The sequence below is a fragment of the Lontra canadensis genome, unplaced genomic scaffold (genome assembly GCF_010015895.1).
Source record: "Lontra canadensis isolate GAN:19392208 unplaced genomic scaffold, GSC_riverotter_1.0 scaffold142, whole genome shotgun sequence".
NCBI classification, from domain to species: Eukaryota; Metazoa; Chordata; class Mammalia; order Carnivora; family Mustelidae; genus Lontra; species Lontra canadensis.
In genome coordinates this window covers 2,966,248-2,979,612 of record NW_022631136.1, presented here as the reverse complement: position 1 = coordinate 2,979,612, position 13,365 = coordinate 2,966,248, and the positions used below count along the sequence as shown (strand labels likewise).

The 13,365-nt window shown below is 39.8% G+C and overlaps 1 protein-coding gene across 1 annotated transcript; it reads right to left on the bottom strand.

Moving 5' to 3' along the window:
- Positions 1 to 561: 561 nt before the first annotated feature.
- On the bottom strand, positions 562 to 9,845 carry LCE6A (late cornified envelope 6A). Its single transcript, XM_032843693.1, is given in 2 exon segments — positions 562 to 587; positions 9,599 to 9,845. Coding segments are annotated over 2 exon segments (273 nt in total).
- Between the last annotated feature and the right edge of the window lie 3,520 nt (positions 9,846 to 13,365).

Sequence of the window (13,365 nt, the reverse complement as noted above, 5' to 3'; positions counted from 1 at the left end):
TTATTGTTGTTATGATATTTATGATAATAATTATTTGGTTAGTTCATCATCCTTTGTTATACTATTTACATAATAATTAATTGTTATTTGGCTAGTTCATTGTCTTTTGTTGTTATTATAATATTTATAATACTTTATCATTATTATTAATCATTTGGCTAGTTCAATGCCCCTCAGTGATGAGGATCTATATTTTTATTTCTTCAAAGATTTGTGAATGCCAAGAAAATGTGTCAGTGACTCGGGAAAGCTGATTTCACAACCCTCTTCCTGTCTCACCCTAAGGACTACCACCACCTTCTACAGAAATCCCATGGGCCTTGCATGGGTTGGGGTTGTAGCTGTGACAATGGATACTGAGATGGATCAGGCAAGAATTTAAGGTAGATTCCAGTCAAATATTTGGGAAATGATTTTCATATATCAAGGCTATTATATTAAGCTATAATGGGGAAATTTCCCTACAATTCACTCACCCAAAACCTATGAGAGCAAACAATGTACCAGAGAAACCAGTATAGTTAATGCTTGATCCAGGCAGGGACTGAGTTTGCATGGGGTTTAGGGTGTGTCAATCACTTCTTGTCCTGTGGCAATCAAAACAAAACAGAAAGAACCTGTCAGAGATAAGGGTAGAAATTCCAGAACTTCCAATCAGAATAATGAAGACAACTAAAGGCACATATAGAGAGGGCCTGCCAAAGCTCCAAACGGGGGGATGGCAGATGCTAAGTAGAGAAGTGTAGAAGTTAGACTGTGTGTGTGGGCGTGGGTGTTGAGGGGATCCTATACTGGTCAGGTGTTAGATAACGCCTGAGCAGGGGGTGAACAAAGCAATAAACAACACATTTATCTAGGACCCTTTATCTTATCTCATACCAACATGAAGAATGAAGGTTATTTTGTTGGTCACATTTTACAGACAGGTGAATTCTATCCCTGGTGAACCAAGTTCTGACTAGAACTGGAAGATCTTCTGCTTTTAGGCATCTGCCTTTTCCTTGGCTGACCCTTTCTGTCATTTCATAAGCAGCGTCTCATTTTAATGCTACACGCTTTTTTCAGTGGGAGACAAAACATCAGTGGTTTGCCATTTTCTTCTGTGGCTGTGTTCTAGCAATGACTTTAAGTATATAGCTGACCACTGCAAACAATTTCCTTCAGACATCAATGTTAGAAGTGCAAGACTTCCCTTGAAAACTATGTATGTTAGAGCATTTGTCTTTCTATATATTCTCTCTGCCAAGAAGTTCAGAACTAATCATTAGTATGAGGTAGAGTAACTGTGTGGGTCACATACTGAATATTTATGCCCTTTTATTGACTCATAACCTGTCCCCCATTGCTTTCTGATTTTCCACATGCAGTTTCATGAAAAAGATTCTATGCCTTCACCCACTCTGGTTCATAGGGAGAATCCAAACCTGTTCTAACCTGTGCCCAGGTATGGAGTGAGGTTTCTCCTGTCTATAGCCCCACACTGGTCGGTGTTCACGACTTCACGCTTTATGCCCAAAACATGTAATGGAAGCTTGTTTGTGGGAAGAGGAAGCTGAGCAGAGCCTCTGTTTGGGCGATGATCTCTAGTGGGTGGAGGTCCTCCTGAAAGATCATCCATTTCAATTCAGTCCCTTGATCCTGAGGAGGCCCTGTCTTTCCTCTGACCCATCCTTACTCAGCCTTCAACATTCTCTCCTCTTTAATCAGCAGTCTTTATAGCCTTTAGAGGCAAGAAAACATTGCTCATCTATCATGCACTGACTCCTAGGCATCTCAAAATTTTGTTTTCAAAATAGAAGACACCATATCTGGACACTTGGATTAAACAAATATGTCATTGTGTGGTAGATGGCAGGAGCCAGATTTCTCATTGAGAGTTTATAGATAGCAAGAAAGAGGTGTTGGCTAAGAAAGAATTCATTGATAATTTAAGCAAACAGGCATTTATTTGGGCAACTAGAATTGCAATTCTGGAGACAGATTCAGGTAGAAACCTAATTCATGTTCTGAGAAAGATCAAGAATGGGCAGACTTATAAAAGCAAAAGATCATGAGTACAGTTGTCATTTATGTCCTCTCTGATTGAAACCAGGTTAACTGGAGTTGGTTGGGTTAATATGCAAGTAAGGGATTGAAACTTGTCAAATCACCTTGGCTCCTTTGCAGTGAAGAATGTGAATAATTTAGGTGTCATAGTGAGGAGGGAGATAAGTTCAAGCTGAGGGCTTACAGCTGGTAAAAATTTAGTTTGTCCCATGAGGATGTACATAAATTCCTTTCTCTATGGCCTCCTAGCTAAGCTTGCTTACTCCATTTTGAATCTCCTTTCACAAAGCCTAGAATAAACCATGATTGAATTAGAGTTGCAGACATCAATATGAACTCATGTTCAGCTTATTATAGACACAGATGGATAACTATGGAAATAGTTGTAAGTATGCGTGCAGACACTGGTTAATATACACATATATATTTCTAAGAACTGTCTATTGAGAAGACCTGGAAGCAATGACATCCCAGGAGCAATGAAAAATCAGCTCCCAGATCTTGGTTTACAATACAGTTCCCCAATAAAAGAAACCAGGATCTATAAAGAACTCCTCAAACTCAACACACACAAAATAGACAATCATATCAAAAAATGGGCAGAAGATATGAACCAATGTCCATGAAGATATGTCCAGAAGATATGTCCAATGAAGACATACAAATGGCTATCAGACACATGAAAAAATGTTCATCATCACTAGTCATCAGGGAGATTCAAATTAAAACCACATTGAGATACCACCTTACACCACTTAGAATGGCCAAAATTAGCAAGACAAGAAACAACATGTGTTGGAGGGGATGTGGAGAAAGGGGAACCCTCTTCCACTGTTGGTGGGAATGCAAGTTGGTGCAGCCACTTTGGAGAACAGTGTGGAGATTCCTCAAGAAATAAAAATAGAGCTTCCCTATGATCCTGCCATTGCACTACTGGGCATTTACCCCAAAGATACAGATGTAGTGAAAAGAAGGGCCATCTCTACCCAATGTTTATAGCAGCAATGGCCACAGTCGCCAAACTGTGGAAAGAACCAAGATGCCCTTCAATGGACGAATGGATAAGGAAGATGTGGTCCATATACATTATGGAGTATTATGCCTCCATCAGAAAGGATGAATACCCAACTTTTGTAGCAACATGGACAGGACTGGAAGAGATTATGCTGAGTGAAATAAGTCAAGCAGAGAGAGTCAATTATATGATTTCACTGATTTGTGGAGCATAACAAATAGCATGGAGGACAAGGAGAGTTAGAGAGGAGAAGGGAGTTGGGGGAAATTGGAAGGGGAGGTGAACCATGAGAGACTATGGACTCTGAAAAACAATCTGAGGGTTTTGAAAGGTCTGGGGGTGGGAGGTTGGGGGATCCAGGTGGTGGGTATTGGAGAGGGCACGGATTGCATGGAGCACTGGGTGTGGTACAAAAACAAGGAAAACTGTTATGCTGAAAAAAAAATTAAAAAAAATTAAAAAAAAAAAAGAAAGAAAGAAACCAGGGCTTACAAAACAAATATCTGAATCTAGGTCTGGAGCAAAGATTATGCAAAATAAGCCTGAATCATGTAATAAATAGTGCCCTAAAGCAAAGAAGTGCTTAAAAAAGAAACCACTGGAGTTGTGTCAAAGGGATGCAGGAACTGATTGAGAGGGATCCCAAAGCCGGAAGGGTATGAACAACAAAATAGAAAGCAGGGCATTGGATTACAACCCAAAGTATAAAACAAATAGATATCCAATATCTGTGAGTCAATACTGATATTAATAAATGATAAAGTTTAAGAAAAGAGAAACAGGAGAACAAACAAATCTTTCTACAGAAAATTCCCAAATAATTTATAGTAGTGTCCCCTCAAGGAGGTGGAACATAAGTCCCTACCTCTTTGAATGGGCTGCGTTTAGTGACTTCCTTCCAAAGGGAAGAATATGTTAAGGGAAAGAAAAAGAGCACCTTTATGGTGGGAAATCTGCAAACACTGCCACAGCCAGATAGTCAGTCGATTTCAACAGTGATGGCGTGTTGACAGCACGTACCCCTGATACAATGGCTTTACCCCTGTGATCTGTCTTCCTCCCCCAGATCTGTAAACCCATTACAAGCAGGAGGAAAACACCACACAAATCTCAGTTGAGAGACATTCTACAAAATACCTAACTGGCACCCCTCAAAACCCTCAAGGTCACCAAAAATAAGATAGGTCTAAGAAACTGTCACAGTCGAAAGGATCCTATGGACACAAGACAACTGAATGTAATGTGGTACCCTGATTGGAATCCAAGAACACAAAAAAGACATTTGGTAAAAATTAAGGAAACCCAAATAGAATATGGCTATGGACTTTAGTTAATAATAACATATCAATATTGATTCTTCAATGATAATAATTGTACCATGCTAATATAAGAGCTGAACCACAGGGGAAACTGGATGCAGGGAACATGGGAAATTCTCTGTACCATCTTTGCAACTTTCCTATAAATCTATGACTATCCTGAAATAAAAAAGCCAATTTAAAAAATTAAGTGCACGACATGGGTTACCCGCGTGGCTCAGTCGGTTAAGTGTCTGACTATTGATTTCAGCTCAGGTCATCATCTCCGAGTTGTGGGATGGGTCCGTGCTCAGAGCAGAGTTTGCTTGGGATTCTCTTTCTCCCTCTCCCGACCCCACCTGCACTTGCGCATGCTCAAGCATGCTCTCTCTCTCAAATAAAATATTCAAAAACAATTAATTGCATCCCAAGTATAATTACAACTAACGTTTATTGAGCTAAATACATCAAAATATGTCACCTATAATATCATATATAATTCCTTCTACAGTTTCAAGAGGCACATATTATTATTTTGCCTAATTTTCAGATGAGAAAACTGAGGCATAGAAAGGCACAGAAACTTGCATAGGATCTCAGGGTTTTCAAAGATTTGAAAAGGGTTTCATCTGACAGAGTTCTGAATGTGTACTTGTTCTGTTAAGGAAGGTTTGGCCTAGGACTCACATAGACGTATGTAAAAACAGGATGTGATTTTATAAAATAATGTAATACATTACATGAAAATTAAAAATCAGGTAATCTGATAGGTTGTAATATGAAAAAAATAAGTTTCATTCTAAATAATCTGTGCATGCACTTATTTCTTTGGGTCCTTTTAGATGTATCTATTCACTTCCCTAATGAAGCACAATGAATAGCTCATGTTTGTCATCCCTTCCCTCCCTTCCTCTTATTTAGACATGTTTTATTTTTCATGCTGCTATTTTTTACCTCTATAACTTTAAATACTGTAACTCAAACCCTATTTCTTCACTTGCCAAGTTGAGGCAGCATTTCTTGACTTGCCACTAAATAAGAGATGAAATCAGCATGACAAATTTGTTTTGTCTTAGGATGATTTTGGTTTCATATTTTATTAATGGCAGCTTGACAAGAATAAGTAAAGGCAATAACTTTTTATTATTATTTGTGCTCTATTATAGAGCATATAGGATATAATAAAGGAGGGTCTGTCAAACATTGTAAAGGAAACTGCTGAAAATGCATTGGACCCAGGGTGTGGGCTAGGCTGGCATCCCTAGTGGTGACCATTGGCCAAGCTAGGGAGAACATGTTTCTTCCAACTGGAGATCCAGGAAAGCAGGACACTCTGAGGGAGGGTGTGAGATCACTGGGCTCAGTTCAGTTCCCAGGTGAGAATGTCCCTTCTGGAAGGCTTCAGTAGAAACTGGTGAGGACAGAGCCCTATTGAATTAGTCACCCATGTTTCCCCAGGTGAATTGAACATGGCTCTTTCAAAGTCACTAAGGGACCTTAAAACATTTCACAACTTGCTTTCTAAAAAAAAATTTCTATGTTCTTCATTTAGTCCATATAATATTGAAGTACCATTTAAAAAATTAGACAAAAAAGCATATTAAATAACATATGTCAAAATGAAATTTTCTAATTAGAAAATGTTAAAAATGTAGAACTACTTGACACTTGTTAAAAGTATGATGTTAGATATAGTAAAACAAAACAAAAGCAAAATAAAACAAAACACAACCCTGGTGGTGTCACTTACCTATTTCGACTATCCCTATAAATGTAAGATTTTGGATATAGGACATTTTGTACAAAATGTGAAGTCTGCATTTTTAGTCATTTATTATAAAACAAAGGTAAATGTACAATATTAAAATGAAACCATACTGAAACCACACCAAAGAAGACACTCATAATATTGACATTTTTGATGTACAGACATATTTTGAAAGTGTGAGGATGTCAAATGCAGACTTTATGAAGAAAACTAATGATCAAATCACTGTGTTTTTTTGATGTAGAAATTTCAAAATCAATTTGATACAGACTAAATAGTGTAGTATGCAATAATATATAAGGTGAACAATTATTGAAGGGAATCCAAGTACTGATTAGGGAACCTGAGTAGGTCAATTATTAAATAGTACTCTTGTTAAAGAAAATTTGTTTCTGTCAAAACTTTTCTTTAAAATTGTTATTTGGTGAATCTACATGTTCAGTAAAGAACAGAAATAAAAAATAGGGGAAAAAAAAGACATTCTTACATATTAAGCTTTGCACAATCAACCAAATATTGATTTTTTTTTTCCTTAGGGAAAAATTAGATTTTTCCCCCAGAATTCTCTCACACAAACATAACTGAACATCTAAAATCAAGGATATTTAAAGCTTATCAGCTAAGTATGGAATTTCAAGCAATGGTATGTCAAAATTCATAAGGCCTTGTTTTATTCAACAAATAGCATCCTTTTTCCCTCAATAGGAGAAAGCATTTAATTTTTTTTTAAATTATAGATTTCATGACAGTAAAATAAGTAGATATTTTCCCAGTTTCTCAGAAAGTGTTTTTTTTTTCCTTTAGTTAGAGTAATTTTTTAGAATATTTATTTATTTGCGTGATAGAGGGAGAGTGTGCATGTGGTCGTGGTGGTGTAGGGAAGCAAGGGGACAAGGAAAAAGAATCTAAAGCAGACTCCCTGATGAGCACGGAAACCCATGCAGGACTCTGTCCCAGGACCCCAAGATCATGACCTGAGCTGAGGTCAAGAGTTGGACACTTAAATGACTGAGCCACCAGGTGCCCATAACTAGAGTAATTTTTTGACATAGTACTCACTCTTGCTCTTGAACAAAAGAAATCCCTTTCTCCAAAATGATTTTCTTAAATGGAGACATTTTCATTGCCTCTAAGATGCAATCTTCCAGAAGAGTTTGAAAAAAGTCTTCATAGTCTTTGACAATTTTAGAATTCCAATTCTAAAAATTTATCTTAGGAAAATTACTAAGAATAATCGCCAATGAGAATGTTTATTTTACTGTTATTTAGACAGCAAAAAGGTGGAAGCAATGTAAGTGCCCCAAATCAGGAAACTACACAAATCATTGTGTGTTCACAGGATGGACTATAATAGTGTCGATCAATATTTATTAGCACGTAAGTGTATTAACATTGTACTGTTAAGTAAAACATCAGGTTACAAAGTATTCTGAAATGATCCTGTTTTGTGTTTTTTTATGAAGTTTGGAAATAGATCCTGAAATTATTAGTAGTTATTTTAGGGTGATAAGATTTTTGGTTGGTCTTCTAAAGATACAAATGTAGTGATCTGAAGGGGCATGTGCACCCAAATGTTTATAGCAGCAATGTCCACAATAGCCAAACTATGGAAAGAACCTAGATGTCCATGAACAGATGAATGGATAAAGAAGATGAGGTATATATATACAATGGAATACTATGCAGTCATCAAAAGAAATGAAATGTTGCCATTTGTGATGATGTGGATGGAACTAGAGGGTATTATGCTTAGCGAAATAAGTCAATCAGAGAAAGACAACTATCATATGATCTCCCTGATATGAGGAAGTCGAGAAGCAACATGGGGTAGGAAGGGTAGGAGGGTAGGAAAAGAATAAATGAAACAAGATGGAATTAGGAGGGAGACAAACCATAAGAGACTCTTAATGTCACAAAACAAACTGAGGGTGGCTGGGGAGAGGGGGCTAGGGAGAGGGTGGTTGGGTTATGGACTTTGGGGAAGGTATGTGCTATGGTGTGTGCTGTGAAGCATATAAACCTGGCGATTCACAGATCTGTACCCCTGGGGCTAATAATACAGTATATGTTAATAAATAAATAAATTAAATTAATTAAAAAAAAGATTTTTGGTTGGTTTTTATCATCTTCCTTATGCTTATTTACAATAAAACATCTTTATACAGGTGTGCAGCATTTGTATAGTGAGAAAAATTACACATTCAAAATTATAATTATATAAAATTATGCTCTCTATATATGCTTATATAGAGATATAGATCATAGCAGAGGCAAAAACAAGGTTCCAGCCTTCAAAAGGATTGCTAAGCTGTGAAAATTGACATCTTGTGTTTTGGGAATCATAGACAGGCTGATTCTTTGCTCTGAGGCTGGGAAATAGAATCTGCTGGACTGGGTTAAAAACATATTTTTAGTGTCCCTCAGAAAATGAGAATCAATTAAAAATTATTACCTAGAACTTATACTGATATGCAACCATGTTGAGCCTCAAGCCCTGCCAGGTCCCTCTGCTTTATCTCAGGTCCTCTCCGCCCCAGGACAATAGTGCTTTGGGAGTTGCAGTTTCATACCTGGCTTATGAGCTATTTCATATGATCATCTCACTCCCGGCAGTCTAGCCAAGTTGAAACCCATGTCATGGGCAAGTGTTCCACTTGCACATGAAAAGTATCATTTCTACCTGGAAAGATCCTCACCTTTGTTCCACCCCCAACACCAAAGTCTGCTTATCTTTAAAAGCCTTGTTGAAATGCTGCCTACCCTGGAGGTTGTTCTTCCCCAAACAACATGTTCTCTCTGCTTCAGAGTTCTCCTTCCAAGGAAACCACTTCTGATCTACACCATCAAGATGAGTCTTTCCCTTCTGTCCTTGACCTTTTATACTCTTTTCCCCCTTTTGAGTTCACACAAAGTGAGAAAAAAAAAGAAGTATGTCAATCACCTTAAAATTATATTTATTAGTCTGCATATTTCAATATACAATGTACATTGTTTCTCCCATGAGATTTTAAGCTTTTCTAGAACAGGGATAAATTTCCTATTACATCTGTTAACACAGAGCACAATATAGAGTAGGTGCTCAGCATGCTTGTCACACAAAAGTTTTCAATGTAGGGATTCTGCAATGACATAGGTTGATGGCTACAAGGATGCTGAGACAGAAATCTCAAACCATGTGTCTCTGAAGCAATACCAGTCAACATCTTGGAAGGAAAGGGGCAGCATCCACCTGTAGAAGCCTTTGCCCCTCAGGTGACCTCAGGGATTTACAGCAGCCAGGGCTCTGACTCCACATTGTTGGCTGAGCTGAGTGCATAGAAGACAGAAGTAGGAGTCCAGCTTATGGGGACCAGGAAGTGTTTCCCAGCCCTAAATAGAGGGTGCAAGCCTGAGCTTCCCAGCAGCATGAATTCAGAAAGGTGGATGAGAGAGAGCCACTGTACCTATGTCCCTGTCCTTAGGGCTGGTCACCTCAGCACTCCTCCTCTTTGATGTGGTAGACTGAGCCACCACTGAGACAGCGGGGCTTCTTGCGGTGAGCCCTCTGAGAGCTGCCAGGGCTCTGCTCCCCGGGCTTTTGGGAACCAGAATTGTAGCCTCCTGAACAGAGGTCACAGCAAGGAGCAGAGCAGGGAGCCAGGGAGGCATTTGGGCACTGTCGAGGTGAGCATTTGGGAGCATTAGGAGGCTCCCAGGATTCCTGCTTCTGTTGTGACATCAGTGGACTAGCGAGTGGAAGCTGGAAGGCAAAAGAGAATTCAATTAAGTCAGGTCCTTGAATTATCTGTTTCTTTTCTCCATGGGCTAGAGCTGTCAAAATAGAGCTGGCATTTACAATATGCTAAATCCCTCCTAGGAGGGACAGAAATGGATCTGAGTGGGTACATTTGAGGAGTAAGCCATTGGTGGGAACTCCCAGGGGACCCACTCACCAACAACCAAGCTATTAACTTAATCCTCTTCTTAAACAAAGTGTAGCTGAATTGGGCAGACTGTCTACTTTCCCAGACCAGGGTCCACCACGGTCAGATGTAAAGGAATAATGAATCTCTACTCTTTTTTTTTTCATTCAGTTTTACTTTGTCCTGAGATTCCTAAGCTTGGGTATATCTTCTCCACTTCTTTAACCCTCTGACTTCTATTACTTTTTTCCATGTTAAATCATTTGAGGTCTTTTGTAGGGACCACTTCCCTTCCCTTCTCCCTGCCCCAAAGCTCTCTTACCTGGGTTATCTACTCCCTGGGCAGAAGCAGAGGAGAGATCGGGCCTGCCTTGGCCACATCTGAGTGAGGGACATGCAAGTGTTTCCTCACCCAGAGGTAGCCTCACCCTAGAGAAGGATGTGTGGACAAATCATTCCAGGAGGAGGAGTCTGGAGGGAGGCCTTTTATCCATCCTCCACTGAAGCCTTCCGGCTACATATTATTGGAGGGCAGCTGTGCATGGACTATTTATGCAGATGTTTCACAATTCCCAGGTCTGAATTCCTCAGTGGAATGCAGCAGGATGTGGGCCAAAGGGAAACCCTTACAAATGAGTGAACAGAGACTGTGACCTTCAGTGTGGCCTGAGTGTAGTGGGTACACTGGCTAAGTCTCTGTGGACTGAGAGGGATCTGATCACTGTGGAGATCTCTCTGGGACTGGTGGGGAAGGACCAAGTTCAATATCACCCAAGTCTGATGAAAACCCTTCTTTCCACCCCCTCTCTTCATCCATGCCTTCTACCACTCAGCTCAAGGCCACCACCTCCATGATGACTTGCCTGGTCCAACAGGCCACGTCCGAGTCCTCCCTACTCTGAATGTCAGAGACACTTCTCATAGTCTTTATGGCTGCTTATGACCAAGGTGACCTACATATTTGTCCTATCACCTTTTTTACACAGTTCCTTGATGACAGGACCTTGTCTTTTATCACTTCTAAATTCCTAGGACCTGATACTGTCCCTGACATAAAGAAGATGCTCATTAAGAATGGAGTAATCTATATGCCATTAAAATAGAGTATTTGGGGAGAACAAAAAATACGGAAAAAACAAAATGCACTCATTTTTGTTCTGTGGCTCAAATCTCAATCTCTTGTGTTCACCATCCACACCTAAGGATTCAGGGAACACCCTTCCATAAATAGTACAGAGAAATGGGTGGGCGTACCTCACCTTACAGATCAGGCTGAGGAGAGTGTGGAGAGTAAGATATTCATAAACCCTGCTACCTCTTCATGCAAAGGGGAGTTTTTATGCAATTATTGGGAGACCCCAAAGAAAAGCTTTCTGCAGCATGAAAAAATTTTCTTTATCTTTTATGAAAATTGACATCAGCACATTTTGCCTATGCTTAGGGTGGGAACAGTCTCTTTGAAATATGGTCCCTCACTTCTGGAGGTCTCTCTCTCAGAATTGCTGCACACATGCCAGCTAAGTGAAAAGGTCTTATTTAAACTCCTGTGGTAGGAATAGTGTCTTTCTTGCCTCTGTGTTCTCAGTGCATACCACACAATAGGTACTCAGGAAACAGGTGAATAAGTGAAAAAGATGAGCAACTAGAAGAAAATTCTGATTATAAGGGCTGTCTTCAAAGACTTTAAGTCATACATAGGACAAAGGTGAACAAGGTTGGGCTGCGCAGTGACAGATAAGGACCTAACCAGTGTGGAGAGTGGGACAAGATCAGAGGAGAAGCTACTGGAGCTAATCCAGCAGGACATGACTATCAGGGTCTACCTGCTTCATTTGGGAAGGCTACCAGGGTTAAGCAGTCTTTGACATGTAGTTTGGTTGAAGGGAGAGGAAATTCCTTGTAAGTGAAATAGAGATGGTATGGGTAGTACAATGAGAATAGAGAAAAGGATAGACAATAGAGAAGGTGGGAGATGGTACGAAGTCTTTCTCAGTCTATTAGAACAGAACCCTGGGACCACCTGAGTTAGGTGCTTCAGAGATCTGACCCCTTCTTCCCTTACTTCCTTCACCTTCCTCTCTCTCCTCTTCCTTTTCCCTTCTCCTCCCTGTCAGATATCAAAAGGAACCCTACCTGCTCTTCAGAAAGTTGTCATGGACACTAAGCACTGGGAGAGCAGAATAACTCTTGTCTTATTATACCAGTGGCTCCTTTTCCCCAGCTGGACTCATACCACATAAGCCTGCACTCTGACACTTTATGCATCTCAAATGTGTTTCTTTAGGGTTAACTAACAACTACCCAACCCCTAACCAAGGGCTAAGGACTCTTCTTGGAGGTTCTTCTCTGGGCGAACATCCCTGCTTCCTCTCCAGGTCTGCCAGACCACTCCTCATAATGCTTGCCTCCTGAAGTTTCAGTGTCCAGTCATTTTCAGTACAACAAAGTTCATCATGCTGTTGGGGACTGACCCACCTGAATTAACACTTTCAGTGGATGAGAGCAGCATCTAGCTTTGCCCATTCCCTGAAGTAAGCCACCTTGAAGTCCCTGAGTGGTCCACCGTCCTACTAGACTTCCAAGTGCAGTGAGTTTCATGGCAGATCTCAGACATGGGCCTCCTTCCAGTGCCACTCCATTTCTCCCTGGCTAAGGTGTCTATAGGCATGACTCTCTAATTTGATATTTGCTAAGAACTTACTGTGTCCAGGATACAAGAAGTAGTAAGAGCTTTGTACTTCAGAGCTTTCACTCTAGAGATAATGCAGACACATTACACATTAATAGATAACATAAGACAGTATGTGAAAGATGACCAAACAGAGAGACAGGCAAATTCTGATTGCTGAAAATGGAACTAGTCAGCTTAAATATACCAAACAGAGTGATAGTATTTTGAATGTTGTTGCTCCTGCTATTATTAGCATCTCATACTAGTCTGGAGACAGAAGCCCATCTCTGAGAATTATCCACTCCTTCTCATTCCCAGTCCCAATTTTTGACCCTATTCCTCTAAGCAATAGATGTTTCCTTTGCTCCTTCCTCCTTCCCTCCCTCCCTTCCATCCTTCCTTCCTTCTTTCCTTCCTGCCTTCTATGCTTCCTTCCCTTCTTTCTTTATTTCTGGCTGTCTTTTTTTTTTTTTTTTTTTTTTTGTACTTGATTTTCTTCTAAGAATATCCTCCCCTCTACTCTTTACCTTTGGAAAATTTTCCAAGCACCAATATGAACCCTATGTCCTCTGAAATGCACTCCCTGATAATGTCTGACAAAGAGAAGCTTCCAGAGGCTTTATTGTTTGTCGTACATGTAATTTATTATTGTGCATATTTTTATG